The sequence below is a fragment of the Erinaceus europaeus genome, chromosome 14 (genome assembly GCF_950295315.1).
Source record: "Erinaceus europaeus chromosome 14, mEriEur2.1, whole genome shotgun sequence".
Classification (NCBI taxonomy): domain Eukaryota; kingdom Metazoa; phylum Chordata; class Mammalia; order Eulipotyphla; family Erinaceidae; genus Erinaceus; species Erinaceus europaeus.
This window is the reverse complement of record NC_080175.1, coordinates 26,301,141-26,323,745: the sequence shown is the minus strand read 5'-3', so window position 1 is coordinate 26,323,745 and position 22,605 is coordinate 26,301,141. Positions and strand designations below refer to the sequence as shown.

General features: G+C 51.6%; 2 protein-coding genes across 4 annotated transcripts; one reads left to right on the top strand and one right to left on the bottom strand.

The window, feature by feature from the left end:
• Positions 1–1,953: 1,953 nt before the first annotated feature.
• FBXL15 (F-box and leucine rich repeat protein 15) lies at positions 1,954–4,125 on the top strand. 2 transcript variants are annotated; one of them, XM_060171424.1, is made up of 4 exons: positions 1,954–2,253; positions 2,429–2,582; positions 2,761–3,370; positions 3,824–4,125. In XM_060171424.1, the coding sequence occupies exons 1-4, from the start codon at positions 2,201–2,203 to the stop codon at positions 3,898–3,900; spliced, it is 894 nt and encodes a 297-aa protein (XP_060027407.1). In that variant the 5' UTR covers positions 1,954–2,200; the 3' UTR covers positions 3,901–4,125. The 2 variants fall into 2 exon arrangements, with proteins under 2 accessions (XP_060027407.1, XP_007530839.1); XM_007530777.3 differs by having other exon boundaries at positions 1,957–2,253; positions 2,761–3,266.
• A 117-nt stretch (positions 4,126–4,242) lies between these two features.
• Positions 4,243–21,359, bottom strand: CUEDC2 (CUE domain containing 2). Of its 2 annotated transcripts, none has more exons than XM_060171423.1 (9): positions 21,323–21,359; positions 6,087–6,173; positions 5,632–5,775; positions 5,490–5,551; positions 5,274–5,401; positions 5,009–5,188; positions 4,801–4,862; positions 4,655–4,715; positions 4,243–4,573 (listed from the first exon to the last, which is right to left on the bottom strand). In XM_060171423.1, exons 2-9 carry the CDS (start codon positions 6,158–6,160, stop codon positions 4,427–4,429), a joined length of 858 nt encoding a protein of 285 aa, XP_060027406.1. In that variant the 5' UTR covers positions 6,161–6,173; positions 21,323–21,359; the 3' UTR covers positions 4,243–4,426. The 2 variants fall into 2 exon arrangements, with proteins under 2 accessions (XP_060027406.1, XP_007530828.2); XM_007530766.3 differs by lacking the exon at positions 21,323–21,359 and adding an exon at positions 15,246–15,399.
• Between the last annotated feature and the right edge of the window lie 1,246 nt (positions 21,360–22,605).

Genomic DNA, 22,605 nt, shown 5'->3' with positions numbered 1-22,605 from the left:
CCACCCCGTTTGTCTCCACGTCCACGGCCCCCTGAGCTACAACGCAGGCTCCGGATGCACACGCGTGTCCCGCTGCGGGCCCCACGCGTGTCCCCAGGAGGTTGCCACATGACCTGTTACATGCCACACGCGCTCCCGCCCCCACGTGCACGCGGCCGCGGCAAGCGCAGGTCGGGGTGTAGACTGGACCCGCCCCCCGGATCCCGGAGACAGTTTCTGCCCAGAGAGCCAGGGAACAACGCTGCCTCGAACCCTCCCCAGTCCCGCTTCTCTGAGTCTGGGACCGGAGAGTCAAGCCTGACCACCACCACTCCCTAGACCCCGAGTGCAGCGGAAGGGGTGTTCGACTTCTAGAACTTCCTTGCTGCCTGAGTGGGGCGTCCCGCCCGTCGCGGGGCCAAGGGGTCAGCTGAGATCACGCCCCGGGTTGGAGGATGCAGGGGACAGGCGAGCCAAGGCGCAAGGGGGTCCGGGTTATTTTAAGAAAGCGCCTCCAGGGTTCCTATGGCAACTGCTCTGCAGGGGAAGACCAAGCCGGGTGACCTCGGAAGCTGGACGGGAGGGGTGGGGGGGGAACCCGGACGTGCCGGGCGGGGGCGCGGGGCTCACCGCTGGGAGGGGCGGCGCGGGCTCCGCGTGGTGCTGAAGGGGACAGCGCCAGCTCGGTCGCACTGCGCAGGCGCAGAGGCGCTAACAAAGCGGGGAGGGGAGGAGGAAGGCGGTCCGTGTCCTCCCGACTCTCTTAGCAGATCTCGGTCCTCCTGGCTGCCTCCTCTCCCTGCATACTGATGAAGAGGGAGCAGATCCTTCACCCAAGCTGACCCTCTCCTGCTCCTTCCCTTTGGTGGCTTCTCCCTTCTCGCCTCGACTGGGGGTGGGGGCAGGGACGGAATTATGGGAGAAGCAGGATTCTTGAGTTCTCCCCCCTTGACTCCCTCGACTTCCTAGGTGCTTCCCCTCCAGGGCTTCAGTCTCATCTTTGCAGTGGGTGACTAAGAGGTGCCCCAAGACCTGATGATTTCATGGAGAAAAAAGCAGCTTTCGTTATGAAGCACGGCAGATGAAGCAGTTGCACGCCGGCAGAGCCCAACCCCGCCCGGGGGCATCTCAGTGACGGAAGTCACCCTGATCTCCTCTACAGCCTCCCATCCAATTGGGGAAGGGGATTGCACAGCTCCAGGGACCCCTGGAACTAACCCTGAAGGTGGGACCCGGGGACGCCCTGGGCAAGTAGCCCAGAGCTAGGTCCAGAGTTTAGGGACGGGTTCACCCCAAGACCCAACAACTAAACCCTTAAGCCAACTGAGAAGAACCATTCTGCTGTGTGGAATTCATTCTGCTGAGGACTTTAGACCTCCTGGGGGAAGGAAAGGAACCTGGCTGCAAACTCTTTCCTATCCCAGTCTGGTCTGAATGGAGGGGGCTTTATAGCGCTGTACTACACAGAGGAGCAGGGATGGGATATCGGAGCACGTTTGCTTGGTGAAGGAAGATTATATATAAAAAAAAAACTAGCTTCATCCACTCCTTCAGTCTACAGTTAATGTGCACCTACTACGATTTTTTTTTTAATAGATGTGAGGGCGATCTGGCGGCGATATCTGTCACCCCATCGATTGCCAAGATTTTTTTTTTTTTTTAAACCAGAGCACTGTGTTCAGCTCTGGCTTATTATGGTGGTGCAGGGAGTTGAACTGGGACTTTGGAGCCTCTGGCACGAGCCTCTTTGCATAACCGTTATGCTATCTCTCCCCACACACCTCGCCTGTGCACCTACTGCGTGCCAGTTTCTCCCCATTTGTCTAAGCCCCTCCCTAGCGGCGACAGGGGAGCAGAAGTCAGGCGCAGATGTAGGAGTCGGACTCCGCCCCTTCTGCTCTTGGCCATATCTGCTCCTCCCATCGCCACTTCACTGAGTCTGAGGCGGCCAGGGCCCCTCAACGCGAAAAACGATGTCTTCCAGTCCATGGCGTTCTCTAGCCTCGATCTCGAGCCCGTGGCGGAGAAAACGAGGTCTGATGTTCCGCCACCAGTCAGTGCCGCCTTGGTCTCGGGAGCCACGCGGACTACTTTCAGATAGGCTCCTCGGTAAAGCCGCACTCGATTGAGCTGGCCTGTTTCCACAGTCGAGGAGGCGGGTTTGCCGCGGCCTCAGCAAGGCCACAGCCAGATCTTCCTGCGCACGCGCACTAGACAACCGATGGAGCCACAGATGGAGCCGTCCGGAGGGGAGCAAGAGCCCAGAGCCGTCAGGTACCGAGCACCGGAGGGGCCGAGACTGGGAAAGGGATCTGGGGAAGGGCGGCGGAACCTGGGCCGGGTCTCGGGTTCGCTCTTGGGAGCTGGGGCGTAGGGCCCTGTCAGAGGCGGCGGGCTCACTGGTAACCGCTGCCCGGGGCCGCCGCCGCCAACTCTACTTTCCCCGCAGGCTCCTGGACCTGCCCTGGGAAGACGTGCTGCTCCCGCACGTCTTGAGCCGCGTCCCGCTGCGCCAGCTGCTCCGGCTGCAACGCGTCAGCCGGGCTTTCCGGGCGCTGGTGCAGCTGCACCTGGCCGGGCTGCGCCGCTTCGACGCGGCTCAGGTGAGCCGGCTCAGCCCCGCCGCCCCTCGAGCCCTCGGGCCTCCTGGCCTGCCTGGGCAGCTGCCCGCCCCGGCCCGGCCCGGCCCGCTGGCCGTGTGCTGGGTGTCTACTCCGTGGGGGCCGGGGAAGGGCCCCGGGGGGCCCCGAGCAGCGCTGAGCCCCGCCGCCTCCTCCGCAGGTGGGGCCGCAGCTCCCGCGGGCCGCGCTGGCCTGGCTGCTGCGGGACGCCGAGGGGCTGCAGGAACTGGCGCTGGCGCCGTGTCACGAGTGGCTGGCGGACGAGGACCTGCTGCCGGTGCTGGCGCGGAACCCGCAGCTGCGGAGCGTGGCGCTGGCGGGCTGCGGGCAGCTGAGCCGCCGCGCGCTGGGGGCGCTGGCCCAGGGCTGCCCCCGCCTGCAGCGCCTGTCGCTCGCGCACTGCGACTGGGTGGACGGGCTGGCGCTGCGCGGCCTCGCCGACCGCTGCCCGGCGCTGGAGCAGCTGGACCTCACCGCCTGCCGCCAGCTCAAGGATGAGGCCATTGTGGACCTGGCCAGGAGGCGCGGGGCCGGCCTCCGCAGCCTTTCGCTGGCCGTCAACGCCAACGTGGGCGACGCCGCGGTCCAGGAGCTGGCTCGGAACTGCCCGCGGCTCCAGCACCTCGACCTGACCGGCTGCCTCCGCGTGGGGAGCGACGGCATCAGGTGCGGGGTGCGGGCTGCAGGGCCGGGTCGGGCAGAGATGACGCAGGGGGCAGTAGTAGGGTCACTGGATCGTCCTGCTGGCATGGCACCTCCACTCTTAATAGGTAAGATCATTAGAGCTGCCTAAGCAGAGATCCACCAATTAAAAGAACTTTTCTGGGGTGGGGGTAGATAGCATAATGGTTATGCAAGAAGGCTGTCATGCCTGAGGTTCAAAGTCCCAGGTTCAATCCCCCACACCACCATAAGCCAGGGCAGAGCAGCCCTCTGGAATACAGAAAAAGGGGGGGGGGACACCTTTTCTGGGTTGGTATTCACACTGGGCGATTTCACATCCTAAGTCTGGATTTCTGGCTTCTCTTGAGATACAGAGAAGCTTGCAGCCCTGGGTAAAGCTTTAGAGCTGGTCCCCCCTTTGGAAGTCAGCTGCATTGGCGGCACTGAATGTAGCACCCCAACCCAGGTCCCCTCTCTTGGGCGGAGGAAGAGCCTGTCCAGGCTGCAGGGAGGCGGGCATACTGGCTCCCCTGCCCTAGCCCGGCCTGCTCCTCCCACAGGACACTGGCTGAGTACTGCCCAGCGCTGCGCTCTCTGCGGGTGCGGCACTGCCACCATGTGGCCGAGCCCAGCCTGAGTCGCTTGCGGAAGCGTGGTGTAGACATCGATGTGGAGCCACCAACGCACCAGGCCCTGGTTTTGCTGCAGGACATGGCGGGCTTCGCACCCTTTGTCAACTTGCAGGTTTGAGCAGCTCTCTGATGGGCACAGCTGGACTGTGTGGAAACTGAACTGTGGGGGCCTCTGGTGCGAGGCCCATGCCCTGCCCACCGTGGAGCTCTAAATAAAGAGCTTTTTACCCCCTCCTGCCTGTGGCTGCTACTGTCCTGTTAGAGATAAGAGGGTTGAAGCTGGTGGAAGTCAAGACACTGTACCCCAGCACCCCATCTCTGGGGCAAGAACGACCAGAATGCACTCACACCATCCCTATCCACCTTTACTATGCCCTTGGGCACCTCCAAGAGGTTAACACTGTGGAGCAAGAAGAAGAGAGAGAGTAGAGAAGGGGGCTGGAATTTGGGCGAGCCCTGTGTGGCGGGGAGGGCTCCTGCATCCCTCTGGGACCTGAGCCTGCAAAGGCTCGGCAGAGTGCGGCAAGCAGCTTAGTGGAAGCGGTACTTCCTGGCTGGCTTGAGGTTGATGTACGTAGCCTTCATCTCCTCGGCCTCAGGGTTCCGCACATGCTTGTATCGCTCCCCTTTGGTGCTCACCACCTGGTTGTCAATGTATCGGATCAGTTTCTTGGGAGCCTGCAAAGTAATAGGCAGTGAGCAGCAGAAGCGAGCCAGACTGCACCCACTCCGTATCCCTGGGGGCTGCAAGCCTCTCACCTCCTTGGGAGCCATGGGCCGGTGAGTCTTCTGATCCTCTGCACTGTCCACCATCATGTACCTGCCAAAGCCGGGCCGGGTGAGGTCCCTGTCACCCTGGGAAGATGAGCTAGAAGACCACCTGGCCCGGCCCAGCCCAGACTCACTTTTGCAGGATGAAGGACTTCAGCTCATCTTTCTGGGGACCTCGGAGCCGCCTGGGCAGGTCCTATAGAGAAGGGAAGCCTGGTCTAGGCCAGGTGGCACTGGTAGGAAGCCATAGGGACAGGCCAGGTAGGGGCAGGGGCTTGACACCACGGTGGAGTAGCTATGGGGCTACACAAGTGAGGACAAGCTCCAGCAGAGAGAGAATACCTGGTTAGGCCCGTCCCAGCCTGGAGGCCCCTCCTTCCCCTCCACCAGCATCTGCACAGCTTCTTCCAAGTCCCCTCGTGCCTTGGCCAGCACCCACTGGGCCTGCTCCACTGAACACGTCGGGAAGACCTCCAGGAGGACGTCCACCCCCGGCAGCAGCTCCTCCTCATCGCCCACTGCCTGTGGGTGTGGATGTTGATGGGAGGCTGTGTTCCCTCCTTTGCCACCCCTTCGCCCCCTCACTGGTACCCTCCTCTGCCAGTACCTCATCCAGGCTGTCCCCAGCTGCAGCAGAAGACCTCGACTCTTCTTTGAGCTTGTTGGGCCGCTGCAGGGGCTCTGGGGTGATAGATACCTGACCTTGGACCTCTGAGCCCTGTGGCTGTAGATTCTCTTAAAGAAGCAGAGAGAGTATATCAGGTTTGCCAACAATGTGGGGCTTGGGGGTTGAATCACCCAAATGCTAATACCCCAGACTCACCTTTGTTCCTAGCACCACTCAGCTGCCCTGACAGCTTCTGCATCATGTCCCCAATTGTAACCCTGGAAAGACAGGGAGGGTGGTGAGAGGCCAGGTGTCCCACTCCACAGCCAGCTGGCCCCTCCCCTTGGCCAAGTCCAACCTTGGGATGTGTGCGAAGCCGGGCACGTAGGCCTCCATCATCTCAATGAAGGACTCCATGTCGAAGTTCTCCTCTGACGGGCCCGAGGGACCCAGGTCCTCCAGGACCCCCAGCACGTAGGAGAAGATGACCTCATCCAGGCCACTGTAGGAAGGGGACAGGACATGTCCCGAGTAGGACACTGGGTCCCCCGCCAGCACCCCCAGCTAGCCTAAGACTCCCTGAGCCACACCAGAGACTATCTCGCCCTCGCTTGGAGCTTTGCTCTCCATCTGTCACATCAGGGTGACAGGGACAGTATGGGAGGTGAGGTCACATCAGCAAACTATAATCAGCCCTCCACCTGAGGAGGAGGGACAAGTGCTCCCCAGCCTGGTCCTCCCTTGTCCAGGGCCCACAGCACTGCCCAGTGCTCCACCCAGCCCTGTTCTGCCCTCTGGGAGCCCAGCTTGTACCTGAGGTCAGCCTCGGGTAGGTGCGTCTGGACAAAGGAGAGGAGGGCAGTGCTGACAATCCTCTCCAGCTCCATGCTCTCGCCTCTTCTGAAGGGACACAGATGTAGGTCTGTCAGCTCCCACCCACTGGGCCCAGGGGTGGCCAGCTCCTCCCAGTCTGCTGTGGATGTTACCATGTCTTCTGCCTCGCCACCCTTCTCACTCCCTCCTGCAAGCACCATGGCCCCTCCCTGCCCAGCTCCCCACCTCCTTCAGCCTCAGACAGGGCAGAGCACAGTCTCCAGAGCAGAGGTTCCTCCTGCCCCCTTACCCCTCTACCACCCCACCCCCAGTCCCCAAGGCCCAGACCCTCTGGTTGGCAAGAAGCTAAGGTCTCAGGGTCACATGCCTCCTGGTTGAGGAATCCCACTAGTGAGAGGGCCTCATGGCCCCTAGCCTGACCACAAGGGACTCATTGTCTGGCCCCTAGGAGCAGGCCTCAGAACCACGCTCAGCCTTCTCGCCCCACCATGGGTCACCCACCCACCCACCTTCTGCACAAAAGGGCTTTGCTGACTCTTGGGTATAGACAGAAGGGGAAGCCTTTCATGAATTCTCTCTCCTTGCCCAACCCTTGCCCTTCTAGCAGCTTGGGGCCACCCACAAAGGGCCTTCCATCCTTCTCCAGGTCCAAAGAACCCTACTGGAGCAGGCCTCTGCCACCTCCTCAACTTTGCCTTCTTCCTGCCTCCGTCTCCACACAGCACAGCTCATCTCCACACTCTCAGAGAGACCTTCTTGGCTAACCTACCCAGCTTCTCCCCACACCGCCCCGTCTGTTGCCCTACTTTATTCCGCGTAGAGCAGCTACTGCTGCTGGATGTTGTGCCATGTTACTTTACCTACTCCCTGTTCTCCAAAGCATGTAGACTCCAATAGGGAGAGACTTTGTCCTGTTTGTGATACAACCCCACCCAGCACTTAGAAAAATGCCTGTGCTTAGCAGCTGCTCAATAAGTACTAACTTATTTTACTTCTACCTTCAAGGTTTGCAAACTCCTGAAACCCTATGTACATCCCTTCTTAAAAACTACTTTCTCCTGGGGGTCAGGCAGTAGTGCAGCGGGCTAAGCGCATATGGCACAAAGCGCAAGGACTGGTATAAGCATCGCGGTTCGAGCCCCCAGCTCCCCACCTGCGGGGGGGGGGGGTCACTTCACAAGCAGTGAAGCAGGTCTGCAGGTATCTATCTTTCTCTCCCCCTCTTCTCTCAATTTCTCTCTGTCCTATCCAACAACAATGACAACAACAACAACAACAAGGGCAACAAAATGGGGGAAACAGACTCTAGGAGCAGTGGATTCCTAGTGTAGGCACCGAGCCCCAGCAATAACCCTGTAACCCTGGAAGCAAAAACAAAACAAAAAACAAAACTGTTTTCTTCTACTGCCCAGGAGGTGGCCCAGTGGAGAAAAAAAAAAAACCACACAAAACATTGGGTTTTCAGGCATGAGGTCCTGAGTTCCATCTCTGGCATCATTGCATGTGCCAGAGTGGTGCTTTGATGATCTCTCCTGCTCTCTCTCCCTAGTATTAATAAATAAATCTGGGGGCATCAGGTGGTGGCGCAGTGGGGTGAACACAAATGGCACGGAGCCCAAATACCTCAAGGATCCCGGTTCGAGCCCCCAGCTCCCCACCTGCAGCGGTGGGGTCGCTTCACAAGCGGTGAAGCAGGTCTGCAGGTGTCTGTCTCTCTCCCCTCTGTCTTCCCCTCCTCTCCATTTCTCTCTGCCCTGTCCAACAACAACAACAGCAATAACAAGGGCAATAAGGGCCAAAAAATTGGGAAAAATGGCCTCCAGGAGCAGTGAATTTGTAGTGCAGGCACCGTGCCCCAGAGATAACCCTGGGGACAAAATAAAATAATAAAATAAAGAAAAAAAAGTAAATAAATAAATTGGGGCGGGAGTAAATAGCATAATGGTTATGCAAACAGACTCTCATGCTTGAGGCTCCAAAGTCCCAGGCTCAATCCTCCACACCACCATAAGCCAGGGCTGAGCAGTGCTCTGGTAAAAATAAATAAATCTAAAAAATTACTCAGGTACTTTCTAATGTTTCTTCTCATTGTTTCATGACACTACACCTGGCTTATTCACTAATGTATCTGCAACAAAGCGAATACTCAAACAAAGTTACTGCACAGATGAAGAAATTGAAGCTCGGTGTGTTCAATGACTTGCCCAGAGCCACCTGGCTTGATGGTTTAGTTGCACAGTGTACTGCCTTGCCCTGTGTGCAGCCCAGGTTTGAGCCTGGTCCCTGCCACACTGGAAGAAGCTTTGGGGCTGGTGAAATAGCTCACTTGGATGGTGTAATGTTTTGTCATGTGTGTGATTAAGGTTCAAGTCCAGCCCCCACAGCATTCAAGGAAGCTTTGGTGCTGTGGCATCTTTCACTCTGTTTTTACATTTTTAAAAATTTTATTATTTAAATTTTTTTTCCCTTTTGTTGCTCTTATTTATCATCATGGATGTTATTATTGGTGTTGCTACTGCTGTCGTTGTTGGATAGGACAGAGAGAAATGGAGAGAGGAGGGGAAGACAGAGAGGGGAGAGAAAGATAGACACCTGCAGACCTGCTTCACTGATTGTGAAGTGACTCCCCTGCAGGTGGGAAGCCGGGAACCTGAACTGGGATCTTTAGCCGGTCCGTGTGCTTTCCGCCATGTGCGCTTAACCTGCTGCGCCACTGCCTGGCTTCCGTATCTTTAACTCTTTTCACTATTTTTTAAATTTTTATTTATTTATTTATTTATTTATTTATTTATTATTGGATAGAGACAGAAATTGAGAGGGAAGGAGATAGGGAGAGAGACAGACAGACACCTGCAGCCCTACTTTACCACTCATGAGGCTTTTCCTCCTGCAAGTGGGAGCCAGGGGCTTAAACCCAGGTCCTTGTACTGTAATATGTGCATTGAACCAAGTGCACCATTGCCTGGCCCCTCTTTCACTCTTTCTGTCTTGTCACTATTAAAAAAAAAAGTTACGTGGTCCAGGAGGTGGCGCAGTGGTAAAGCTTTGGACTCTGAAGCATGAGGTCCCAAGTTAGATCCCCAGAAGTACATGTGCCATGTCTGGTTCTTTCTTTCTCTCCCTGTCTTTCTCATAAATAAATAAGATATTAAAAATAAAAAGTTAAGGCGGAGTCGGGCGGTAGCGCAGCAGGCTAAGCACAGGTGGCAAAAAGCACATGGACTGGCGTAAAGATCCCGGTTTGAGCCCCCCTGGCTCCCCACCTGCAGGGGAGTCGCTTCACAAGCAGTGAAGCAGGTCTGCAGGTGTCTCTCTTTTTCTCCCCCTCTGTTTCCCCTCCTCTCTCCATTTCTCTCTGTCCTATCCAACAATGACGACATCAACAACAACAACAATAATTACAACAATAAAACAAGAGCAACAAAAGGGAATAAATAAATAAATAAATATTTTTTAAATGTTAAAAAGTTAAAAAAATTAAGGAACTTCTTTCTTTCCCCCCATCTGAAAAAAGCCATCCTAAAGGGCCAAGATGACACTGCGGCTAGGGTGCTGAACTTAGAATCATGGGTGCTGAGTTCAATCCCTGGTAGCCCACATACTACAGTGACACTCTGATTCTCTTTCACTATCTTATGTTAATAAACAAAACATTTAAAAAATATATAAATAGGGAGTTGGGCAGTAGCGCAGCGGGTTAAGTACAGGTGGCACAAAACTCAAGGACCAGCGTAAGGATCCTGGTTCGAGCCCCCCCGGCTCCCCACCTGCAGGGGAGTCGCTTCACAGGTGGTGAAGCAGGTCTGCAGGTGTCTATCTTTCTCTCCCCCTCTCTGTCTTCCCCTCCTCTCTCCATTTCTCTCTGTCCTATCCAACAACGACAGCAGCAGCAACACCAATAATAACTACAACAATAAAACAACAAGGGCAACAAAAAGGAATAAATAAATAAATATTAATTATATATATATAAAATGGGAGTCGAGCGGTAGCACAGCGGGTTAAGTGCACATGGCACGAAGTGCAAGGTCCGGCTTAAGGATCCTGGTTCCAGCCCCCGGCTCCCCACCTGCAGGGGAGTCGCTTCAAAGGCGGTGAAGCAGGTCTTATGGTGTCTATCTTTCTCTCCCCCTGTCTTCCTCTCCTCTCTCCATTTCTCTCTGTCCTATCCAGCAACAACGACATCAATAATAACTACAACAATAAAAAAAAAACAAGGGCAACAAAAGGGAATACATAAATATTTATATAAATAAATAAAACATTTTAAAAAGTTAGATCAGTAAAGCTCCAAAGATGATTTAAAAGAATTAAATTCAGGTTATCTAGTTGAGTGTATGTTCTAGAGGCTAGTCTAGGGATGGAGGAATATCAAGACTTGCAGGTGGGGCTGAGACAAGTTTCCTGGTCTCCTGAGTGGACTCTGCCAGCAGAGTGGTGACTTTAGACAGCAGAATAAGTCCTAGCCTGCTATGAAGATGCTTGTTCTTGCTCCAGACCCTATCACAGGCCCTGGGAAGGTGCAGAACTACTCCTGGGCATCCTAGATCCAATCAGGCTTCTGACCACTGGCCAGGCCCCCAGTCCTAGACTTCCATCTACCCTGATTCACAGCAAATCGTGGCTGATGTCAGTCACCTGGCAATCTCTGCTGAGACAGAGGCATGAAAAGTCCAGTTCTTGGGATGGGAAGAGAGAATAATGGTTCTGCAAAAGACTTTCATGCCCAACGTGCTGAGGTCCCAGGTTCAATCCCCAGCACCAAAATTGAGCAGTGTTCTGGTTTCTCTCTCTCTCATATTAAATAAATAAATAAATAATATTTAAGGGAGTCAGGCGGTAGTGCAGTGGGTTAAGCGCACGTGGCACAAAGCCAAGAACCTGCTAAGGATCCCAGTTCAAGCTCTGGCTCCCCACCTGCAGGGCAGTTGCTTCACAGGCGGTGAAACAGGTCTGCAGGTGTCTGTCTTTCTCTCCCCCTCTCTGTCTTCCCGTCCTCTCTCCATTTCTCTCTGTCCTATCCAACAACGAAAACATCAACAACAAGAACAACAACAATAACTAGGACAACAATTTTTAAAAAAGAGGGCAGCGCTCAACAAATTGTTTGGCTTTGTATGTTAACTCTCTTTTCAATCACCAGGTTCCAGATGCCACCAGGATGTTGGCCAGGCTTCCCTGGATTGAAGACCCCACCAATGTGTCCTGGAGCTCAGCTTCCCCAGAGACACACCTTACTAGGGAAAGAGAGAGGCAGACTGGGAGTATGGACCTACCAGTCAACGCCCATGTTCAGCGGGGAAGCAATTACAGAAGCCAGACCTTCTACCTTCTGCAACCCTCAACGACCCTGGGTCCATGCTCCCAGAGGGCTAGAGAATGGGAAAGCTATCATGGGAGGGGGTGGGTTATGGAGATTGGGTGGTGGGAATTGTGTAGAGTTGTACCCCTCCTACCTTATGTTTTTGTTCATTAATCCTTTCTTAAATAAAAAATAAAAAAAAGAGGGCAGCAAAAGGGAAAGGGAAAAAAAAAGCAAAATATATAAAGAAAGTCCAGTTCCTGAGGAAGACCTCAAAAAATGTGTATGATGCCTCTAGGTTTTTTAAAATATCTATTTTTTAATCTTTATTATTAATTACTGGAGACAGAAATTGAGAGGGGATGAGGTAGATAACATAATGGTTATGCAAAGAGACTCCCATGCCTGGGGCTCCAAAGTCTCAGATTCAATCCCCTGCACCACCATAAGCCAGATCTGAGCACTGCTCTGGTAAAAGAAAAAAGAAAAATTGCGAGGAAGGGAAGGAGAAAGGGAAAGAGACAGAGAGCACTGCTTCACCACTCATGAAGCTTGCCCCCTGCAGGTGGGGACCAGGGGCTTGAACCAGGGTCTTTGTAATGTGTGTGTTTAACTATGTGTGTCACCACCTGGCCCCTTGGTTTGTCTGTCTGTCTGTCTTTCTCTCTCATGGGGGAGCAGGTTTATTACTGGGGTTCAGTGCCTACATGAGGACTCCAGTGCTCCTGGTGGCCTCCCCCTCACCATTTTTATTTGTTTTTCCTTGCTAGAGTGAGAGTAGGAGATACACCTGCAGCACTGTGCCACTCCTTGTGACACTTCCTCCCCATGCAGGCGAGGGGCATAGGCTTGAACCTGAGTCATCCTCACACATGGGAATGTGGCCCCTAGGTTTCTAACCAAGGCCCAAGGGCCAGGGAGTTGTTATAGGAAGCCCAAAATAAAGAGTTTTCCCCCTGCTGCCAGGGGCATCAGCTTCTCAAATATCGGACTCTCAAGTATAATATCCTGAGTTTGATTTCCTGCATCACATGTGCCAATGTTGCTCCAGTTCCCTCTCTCCTCTCTCTCATAAATAGATGAAAAAGAAAAAACAAACAAACAAAAAGCTTTCCTGTCCCATAAAGAAACAGGCTTCACTTTGAAGCATACCACTTTTTTCTTTCACTCTTCCCCACTTATTTAATCCTTTTTTTTTTTTTTTTTTTAACCAGAGCACTGCTCAGCTCTGGTTTATGGTGGTGCGGGGAATTGAACCTGGGATTTTGAAGCCTCAGGATGGGGGTCTCTTTGTATAACCATTATGCTATCTACCTCTGACCCTTCTATCTGTATGTATCATGTTGCCTGCAGGCTCCCTCCCAGGTGAGTTATCTTGCTCAGACTTTCCTTCATGCTCAGAGGCTCCTTCTAATATGTATCCACAGTTCCTGAGTTGATGAGGCTGCTTCCTGAACAGTCAGCTTTCTCCAGGTTAAGAATATGAAATGTGTGGTCCGGGAGGTAGTGCAGTGCCTAAGGAACTAGAGTCTCAAGCATGAGGTCCTGAGTTCAATCCTTGGCAACACATGTACCAGAGTGATGTCTGGTTCTTTCTCTCTCCTATCATTTCTCATGAATCAATATATAAAATAAAATAATATGAAATGTATGAGATGTTTCAAATACTGGATAATGCCCACAGAACCCCATTCCATTCAAGGGTTCCAAATCCAGGATCACTGATTAGTGATCACTGTGATCAAATAAGCTCCAATGAGGGTAATAATAATTAATATTTACTGAAAGCTCATAGGGTGCCAGGCATTGTCCTATAGATTTTACATATATAGACTTCACATATATTAACTTGCCTGGTAATAGTAAAAATGATAATAATAACCTTTCTTTTTGAAGGTTAATGAAAATTCATTAACAAATTCATTTAGTGGCATGGAACTAATAGCAAAAATCTTGCAAGCAATAACCTTTAAATATAGACACTAACATTATCATATTATCTACATTTTACCCAAAGGTAATGGAACCACTAAACAGTAGCTGGGGGAATAGCTCAACACAGTTCTGGCTTATCTCTCCTCTCTGCCTCATATGAAACTCATACGTAATAAGTTAAAAAGAAATTTCCTTTGTTTTAACTGTGAAGAATGGAATGCAGAATAGATCCTTTCTAGTCTTGTTGGGACAAAGGTCCACCGAGCATCTGAATAAAATGAGTGATGAATGACACTGAAAAAAAAAAAAAGAAAGAAATTTCCTTAAGGGCCAGGTGGCGGCTCAATCAGTAAGTGCATAGTATTGCCATACACAAAGATCCAAGTTCAAGCCCCCAGTCCCCACCTGCAGCAGGAGGAAGCTTCAACAAGTGGTGGACCAGTGCTGTCTCTCCTTCTCTCTGTCTCTATACGTCTCTATTCCTCACCATCTATGAAAAGAAGGGAAGGGGGGAGAAGCCACAGGGAGCACAAAGTCATGCTGGTACCAACCCCATTGATAAACATGGTGGTAAAAAAACACCAGCCCTAAACTTAAAAAAAAACACACCAGCCCTGATCACTTGGATATTGTGCTGCTTTACTGCATGCACAACCTAGGTTGGAGCCTAGCCCCACCTCACTGAAGGAAGCTATATGGTCTCCTCTCTCTGCCTCTCCAATTCTCTGTCTCTAAAGGAAAAAAAAAAAAAAAAAAAAAAACAACCAGGAGATTGCACAGTGCACTGGACTTGGAAGCTGAGTATGATACCTAACATCGTATGTGTCAGAGTGATGCTCTGGTTCTTTCCTCCCACTCATGTCAATCAGTAAAATCTCTAATATTAGAGAGGTTAAATAACTTGCTCAACTCCACAGTTAATAGCAAATTTATACCCAAGCAGTTTAGTTCCAGAACCTTGCTGTTATCCACACATCACTTCTCGTGATGCAGTGTGGTCCCCACCTATATTCTTACAATTAAAGAGAGAGAGACAGAGAAAGAGAGAAAGGAGGGGAAGGAGAGAGGACCAGAGTGTCATTCTGGCACATGTGATGCTGGAGATGGGCTCAGGAACTCAAGCTAGAGTCCAAGGCTTTATCCACAGCGCCACTCCATCCGCCCCTCCCAACCCTCGCCCGCCGCCACCCAAATATTCTAATCTTTCTACCCTGCTTGGCTGACCCCTTAGCTACCCAAAATCTACACTCACAGTACTCTGTCCACTCTGAACATTTTTCCTTTGCCTTCCATTCTACAGATGCACTTGCTCCCTGGACTCTCCAGAGGCCCTGAGGCAGATGGATGCTGTCTCCCCTTGGGGTGGGGATGAGCCACAGGGGCAGCGAGAGCCGTGGGGGAGGAGTCCGGGTGACCAGTGTGGGGCAAGTCCGGTCTCCCAGCTTCTGCCAGGCCCCGTGAAACCTGGCTCCTGGGGCCATAGTTCCATAACGCAGATGCCAAGGCACATCGCTGTCCCCAGAGTAAGGTCTTAGAGGCGCCAAGGACACTGAGGGGAACAAGGGATTCCCACACCAAAGTCAGGCGGGAACACAGACGAGTGGGGGGAGGAGAGCGGGAGCACAGGAAGTGATGGCCGACCCCCTGAAGTAGGAGGTCCCCAAACTAGCTGCGATACCCGCAAGGGTCCCGAAGAACGGGCCCGAGGGCACAAGGGAGGCCGGACCAAACTCGAGTGTGCCTTGATGTAGGCCGTAGGTCACAGGGAGAATCAGAGACAACGGTCCGGGGGAGGTCGGGGGGCCCGGGGGGCCCATGGGAGAACACACAGGACGGGCACCCTGGGTCCACGCTGTCCGCGGCTCTCCTAGCCCTGGGACCCGGGCTGGAGGGGAAATCACCTGCTCCGTCGGGCGCCGCCGGCGACTACTCCCGCGCGGTGCAGTTCGCATCCCCCAGCCTCACCAACGAGATCAAAGGCGGGGCCTAGAGAGGTTCCCTTCTAGAAGCACCGAGGCAGCCATTTTTGAGAAGGGCTGGTGCCCCAATTGGGCGGAGCTTCTGCGCTCATTCGTCCAGTTGTCTCGGGATTTGGGACTGGCTTCCCTGCACCGCCATTTTTGTTGCGGGTAGGGAGGACTGAAACATGGAAGTCCAGTGGGAGGATGGAGCTTTCCCAGAGTTGTTTGTCATCGCCAGAGATTTCGCTTTGTTGCCTCCCCCTGTAGCCTTCAGATCCTACAGCCTTCTCTCTCTTTCTCCCTCTCTCTCCTGTTTTCTTTTTTTCTTTAAGAAATTATGATTTATTTCACAAGCTAGAGAAAGAGAGGCCAGAGCAGCTATCTGGTATATAGTGCAGGCACTGGGGATCTCGTGCTTGCAAGCCCAAACTCTGCCACTATGCCAGGCCACTCGTTTTTTGTGTGTGTCCTCTCCCTTCTTCACATTTTCTCTCTCTCTCTCTCTCTCGTCTCCAGGGTTATCACTGGAGCTCGGTGCCTGCACTACGAATCCACTGCTCTTGGAGGCCATTTTTCCCATTTTGTTGCACTTGTTATTATTGTTGTTGTTACCGTTGCTATTGTTGTTGTTGGATAGGACAGAGAGAAATCGAGATAGGAGGGGATGACAGAGAGGGGAGATAAAGATAGAAACCTTCAGGGAGTCGGGCTGTAGTGCAGCGGGCTAAGCGCAGGTGGCGCAAAGCACAAGGACCGGCATAAGGATCCCGGTTCGAACCCCGGCTCCCCACCTGCAGGGGAGTCGCTTCACAGGCGGTGAAGCAGGTCTGCAGGTGTCTATCTTTCTCTCCCCCTCTGTCTTCCACTCCTCTCTCCATTTCTCTCTGTCCTATCCAGCAACAACAACAACAATAATAATAACCACAACAATAAAAACAACAAGGGCAACAAAAGGGAATAAATAAATAAAATAAATTTTAAAAAAAAAGATAGAAACCTTCAGACTGGGAGTCGGGCGGTAGCTCAGCGGGTTAAGCGCACATGGCACAAAGCGCAAGGACCGGCATAAGGATCCTCGTTCGAGCCCCCAGCTCCCCACCTGCAGGGAGTCGCTTCACAAGCGGTGAGGCAGGTCTTAAGGCGTCTGTCTTTCTCTCCCCCCTCTCTCCATTTCTCTCTGTCCTATCCAACAACGACGACATCAATAACAACAAAAATAATAACTACAACAATAAAAGAAACAAAAGCAACAAAAAAGAAAATAAATATTTTTTAAAAAGAAAGAAAGGAAGGACGAGAGAGAGAGAGAGAGAAAGGAAGAGAAAGAAAGAAACCTGCAGATCTACTTCGCCGCCCGTGAAGCCTGTGCAGGTGGGGGCCGGAGGGCTCGACCCGGGATCCTCAACTGGATCTTTGTGCTTATCGCCACGTGTGCTTAAGCTCGCTGCCCTGATGCACTACCGCCCGGACCCCCTTCCCCTTCTCTCTTTCCCTCTCATCTTTCAGTGGCAAAGCAGCACACTATCCGAGTGAGCTATTTTGCTGACTGATCTTTCTGCCCGGGGTGGGGTGGTGGGTGGTGGTGGTGGTGTATTTATACAGTCTAGGAGGTGGTACAATTGATAAGTCTTTGTAACCTCAAGTATGAGGTCCCTAGTTTGATCCTTGGCTCTGGTTCTTTCTCCTCTTTGTTATTTACCATAATCCTGCTCAACCTAGGATCTTTGGTGCCTCAGGAATGAAAAAACTTTTCACATAACCATTATACTATATTTGTAAAGTATTTATTGCTGATTAGCAAAAGAGTGAGAGACAGAATTAGAGATCACTCTGGCACAAGCAAGGCCACACTGGGCTTCGTGTTTGAAAGCTCAACATTTTTTATTATTTATATTTATTTATTTTCCCTTTTGTTGCCCTTGTTGCTTTTTTGCTGTTGTTGTAGTTATTGTTGTTGTTGATGTCATCGTTGTTAGATAGGACAGAGAGAAATGGAGAAAGGAGGGGAAGACAGAGAGGGGGAGAAAAAGATAAGACACCTGCAGACCTACTTCACCGCCTGTGAAGCGACTCCCCTGCAGGTGGGGAGCCAGGGGCTTGAACTGGGATCCTTAAGCTGGTCCTTGCGCTTTGCGCCACGTGCGCAACCCGCTGCGCTACCGCCTAACTCCCAAAAGCTCAACATTTTATCTACTGCATCACCTCCTGACCATAACTCTTTCTCTCTCCCTCCCTCCTATTTTTGTTGTTTTTCTGTTTGTTTGTTTTTGTTCATTTTACCAGAGCTCAGCTCTAATTTATGTTGGGGGTGTTGAATCTGGGACTTTGGAGCCTTAAGCAAGAGAGTCTTTGCATAATCATTATGCTATATATGCCACCATTTTTTTTTTTTTTTTTTTTTTAGCTTCCAGGGTTATTGCTGGGGCTTGATGCCTGCACCACGAATCCACTGCTCCTGGAGGCCTTTTTTTTTTTTTTCCTTTTTGTTGCCCTAGTTTTATCTTTGTGGTTGTTATTGCTGCCTTTGTTGTTGGATAAAACAGAGAGAAAAGGAGAGCAGAGGGGAAGACAGAGATGGGAAGAGAAAGATGGACACCTGCAGACCTGCTTCACCACTTGTGAGGCGACCCCCTGCAGGTGGGGAGCTGGGGGCTTGAACTGGGATGCTGATGCCAGTCCTTGAAAATTGCACCACCTGCGCTTAATCCACTGCACTACCACCTGACCCCCCCCTCCTTTTTTTTTTCGCATTTTTAAGATTTATTAACACAAGAGGGAGTAAGAGAACCACAGCATCACTCTGGAACATGGGTGCCAGGTATTAAAATCAGAACCTCATGCATGAGGGTCCTATGCTTTATTCACAGTGGGCTGGAGAAATAGCCTAATGGTTGTGCAAAAGACTTTCATACCTGAGACTGAGATCCTAGGTTCAATCCCCAGTACCACCATAAACCAGAGCTGAGCCAGTGCTCTGGTCTCTCTGTATCTTTCTCATTAAAATAAAATTTTAAATTATTTTTTAAAATTAAATGTTTTTATTTGATAATTGAGAGAGGGGAGATAGAAAGGAAGAGGGGCTGGAGAGATAGCATAATGGTTATGCAAAAAGACTTTCATGCCTGAGGCACCAAAGGTCCCAGGTTTAATCCTCAGTACCACTACAAACCAGAGTTGAGCAGTGGTCAGGTAAAAAAAGGGGGGGAGGGGGTTGGGTGGTGGTGCACCTGGTTGAATGCAAATGTTACAATACACAAGGAAGGACTCAGGTTCAAGCCCTTGGTCCCCACCTGTAGGGGGAAACTTCACAAGTGGTGAAGCAGGGTTTGCAGGTGTCTCTGTCTCTTTCCTTCTCTTTTTAAAAATTTTTTATTATCTTTATTTATATACTGGAGATAGCCAAAAATTGAGAGGAAAGGGGGTGATAGACAGGGAGAGAGACAGAAAGACACCTGCAGCCCTGCTTCACCGCTCATAAAGCTTTTCCCCCTGCATGTGGGGACCAGGGACTCGAACCTGGGTCCTTGTGTACTGTAACATGTGCGCTCAACCAGGTGCACCGCCACCCAGCCCCTCTCTTTCGCTCTCTATATCCCCCTTCCTCTTGATTTCTGGCTGTCTCTATTCAATAAATAAAGATAATAAAATTTTAAAGGGAGAGAGACACATGAGACCTGTAATACTAATAACGCTTTCAAAACTCCCTCCCTGTAGGTAGGGACTGAGTGCTTGAACCCAGGACCTTGTACATTTGTACATTGTCCCTATCTTTCTTTCTTTCTTTCTTTCTTTCTATCTTTCTTTCTTTCTTTCTTTCTTTCTTTCTTTCTTTCTTTCTTTCTTTCTTTCTTCTTTTCTTTTTACCAGAGAACTGCTCAGCTCTGTCTTATGGTGGTGTGGGGGATTGAACCTAGGACTTTGGAGCCTCAGGCATGAGAGTCTCTTTACTAACCATTATGGCTATCTACCCCTGCCTGACCTTGTACATTGTAACATATGTGCTCAAACAGTTGTGCCATCACTGGGCCCACTTCCTTTCTTTTTTTAAGACTGAGGCAGAAAGGCAAAGAGGCAGAGAGAATGTGAAAGAGACCACAGCTCTGAAGTTCCCTTCATTGCAGTGGGAGATGGGCTCAAAGCTGGTTGAGCACATGATGAAGTATGATAGACCGTATCCTAGTAAGCTAGTTTGCTGGCCTATTCTTTTTATTTATTTTACCATGAACCAGCGCGTTGACCAGCTCTGCTTTATTCTGGTGTCAGAGGTGGTGCCTCAGGCGTGCAATACTGGTGCTGGTTCTATCTCTGATAGCCCTATCCTGTTTCTTTTCTTTTTTCCCTTTCTTTCTTTTTAAAAAATATTTTATTTGTTTATTGGATAGAGACAGAGAGAGAGATTGAAAAGGGGAGAGGGTTATAGAAAGGAAGAGACAAGGGCTGGGCAGTAGCACACTGAATTAAGCACACATAGTGCAAAGCGCAAGGACCAGCTCAAGGATCCTGGTTCAAGTCCCCGGCTCCCCACTTGCAGGGGGGTCATTTCATAAGTGGTGAAGCAAGTTTGCAGGTATCTTTCTTTCCCCCTCTTTTTTTTAAGCCTTTTTAAAAATTTTGTAATCTTTATTTATTGGGTAGAGACAGCCAGAAGTCAAGAGAAAAGGCGTGATAGAGAGGGAGAGAGACAGAGAGAGACCTGCAGCCCTGCTTTACTACTCGCAAAGCTTCCCTCCTGCAGGTGGGGACCGGGGCTTGAACTGGGGTCCTTGAGAATTGTAACATGTGCACTTAACCAGGTGCACCACCACCCATCCCTTCTCTCCCCCTTTCTATCTTCCCCTCCTCTCTCAATTTCTTTCTTTTTTCTTTCTTCCTTCCTTTCTTTTCCCTTTTGTTGCCCTTGTCTCTCTCAATTTCTTTCTGTCCTATCCAATGGAAAAATGTCCACCGGGAGCTGGGGGGTAGCACAGCGGGTTAAGCGCAGGTGGCACAAAGCGTAAGGACCAGCATAAGTATCCCGGTTCCAGCCAACTGGCTTCCCACCTGGAGGGGAGTTGTTTCACAAATGGTGAAGCAGGTCTGTAGGTGTCTATCTTTCTCTCGCCCTCTTTGTCTTCCCCTCCCCTCTCCATTTCTGTCTGTCCTATCCAACAATGACAATATCAATAACAAAATAAAACAACAAGGGCAACAAAAGGGAATAAATAAATATTAAACATATATATAAGAAAAGTTTTTTTAAAAAAAGTCTACCAGAAGCAGTGGATTCGTAGTGCAGGCACCTAGCCCCAGCTATAACCCTGGAGGCAAGAGAGGGAGAGAGAACTAGAGGGATAGAGAGAGAGAGGGAGAGAAAGAGAGAGAGAGAGAGAGAGCTGCAGCCCTGCCTCACCACCCATGAAGCTTTCGCCTTGCAGGTGGAGACCAGGGACTTGAACACAAGTCCTTGTGCACTGGAATGTGTGCTTACCCAGGTGCTTAATCCGGATCACACCTTCCTTCCTTCCTTCCTTCCTTCCTTCCTTCCTTCCTTCCTTCCTTTGTTTGCTTCTTTTTAAGGAACTAAGGCCTCAGCATTATGGGATCTCACTGCTTTGTGCTGCTTTTTCATCAAAGAGAAGCAGACAAGATAGAGTGACACTGTAGCACAAACTCCCCTCCTCATCCCCTGGGGTAGCACTCCCCTCTGGTGCTCTGAGGCCTTCACCCCACCCAGCATGGGCCCACACCTCCCTCCTCTTTCTTTGACATTACCACAGCCCCGAGAATGACTTTGACTCCCAGACCAGATGTTCTTCCTCCAAAGCACCCTCACCCAATCGACTTCTAGGTGCTGTCTTTCCCACTGTAAGTGATCCCTTTTAAATTCCCATTAACAGAGACTCCAGGATTCGGGTGGGATGCCAGGGTCTGGATTTTGGAACAGTGGTGGTAGTGGTGGCTGGTTTGGGTCGGGGGAGGGTCAGCAAGTGCTCTGGGTGAGCATGGAGCTGAGCCCAAACCCTGGAGCCCCTGCCTACCTGTATTTACTGCAGTGTCGCCATGCCTATATTGACAGAACTTCTCATGTACAACAGGGCAGCTCCACTCCAGGACCCAGCATGGCCTCAGCTTCCTCTTTCTGTTCCTGCTGCTTCAGTTTCCTGGTGATCCCTCATGGGGGAAACCCATAACACCCTTCCAGGAAACCCCACAGTGGGCCAAGGAGGAGAGAGCCCCCTTCTAAGATGAGCTGGCACAACCCTAGTTAGCAGGGAGAAGCCCCCCTTCAGGACTAGTCCTCCTGCGGGCTGCTGGGGACTCAGACACTGTCCTTCACAGTCCAAATAAAAAGTCTCCTGCTCTCCTCTCCTAAGGGGAAACACTGCTCTTTCTTCTAGTCATGTCCCTCACTGCAGGCTCCCACCTCCCTGTCAGGGTCCCTTGGCCTGGAAGAAAGCAAGCTGTGGGGTGCTGGAGTGAGAGTATTTTTTGTCGTATGCTTTACATTGGGTTCTAGCCCTCCCCCGCCAAGAGAATTGGATCAGTCCAGCTAATTTCGCGGGCCCGCTTGGCCCCGCCCCAAGGAACCCCGAAAGAGGGTTCCTGAGTTCGAGAGTGCCAGAGTTTCAGAGGGTTCCCCAGTAAGAGAGTTCCAGAGTTCCAGAGTTGGAGAGTTCGAGAGTAAGAGGGAGTGCTTGTGCCGCCGCAAAGAGACAGCAGAGTTCTGTTTGGTGATTAGTTTGTCTTAGTTTATGAATCGTTGTTCCTGAATAAAGAAATAGAGCTTCCCTGCCCAGCCGTTGTCTCCGCGTCTCTGTTCACCACCGTGAAGCTAGCCGGCCCGGCAAGAGCCCCGGAAATTTTAACAACAAATGGCGCCCACGTGGACCTGACCTGCGCATCTCTCAGATAAGTAAAGACAATTTGGCTACCTATGCACGATGGCCTTCTCTTCTGCTTGTGAAGAGATCTCCAAAGGCCTCTGCTCTTTCTTCACGAGACTGTTTTGCTGTTTCTGGAACATTTATCTCTGGACCACTCTGTGGTTTCCACTCGCTCGGGCGAACTCAGAACAGCCAGCGGGAAGAGCCAGCGGGCGGGAGGCAAGGCGCGGAGCTGCTGTTTCCACCTGGTCAAACAGCCAGCCAGCCGGCTGCGCCCAGACAACCCCGCGCACCGCGCCAGCAACCCCGCAGCCCCGCAGCCCGCAGGAGGCCTACGCCACCATGCAAGAGCCCGATGCCAGCACGCTAGAGCCCGATGCCAACATGCTGGAGCCCGATGCCAACATGCTGGAGCCTGAGGCCAACATGCTGGAGCC

Excerpts from the sequence above, each read along its gene's own strand:
- FBXL15 (XM_007530777.3), top strand. The coding sequence starts at position 2,201 with ATGGAGCCACAGATGGAGCCGTCCGGAGGGGAGCAAGAGCCCAGAGCC. Across the intron at positions 2,583-2,760 it reads GCCGCTTCGACGCGGCTCAG|GTGGGGCCGCAGCTCCCGCG; the intron begins GTGAGCCGGCTC and ends CCTCCTCCGCAG. Across the intron at positions 3,267-3,823 it reads GTGGGGAGCGACGGCATCAG|GACACTGGCTGAGTACTGCC; the intron begins GTGCGGGGTGCG and ends CTCCTCCCACAG.
- CUEDC2 (XM_060171423.1), bottom strand. The coding sequence starts at position 6,160 with ATGGAGCTGGAGAGGATTGTCAGCACTGCCCTCCTCTCCTTTGTCCAG. Across the intron at positions 5,552-5,631 it reads GGCTTCGCACACATCCCAAG|GGTTACAATTGGGGACATGA; the intron begins GTTGGACTTGGC and ends CTGTCTTTCCAG. Across the intron at positions 4,716-4,800 it reads AAGTCCTTCATCCTGCAAAA|GTACATGATGGTGGACAGTG; the intron begins GTGAGTCTGGGC and ends CGGCTTTGGCAG.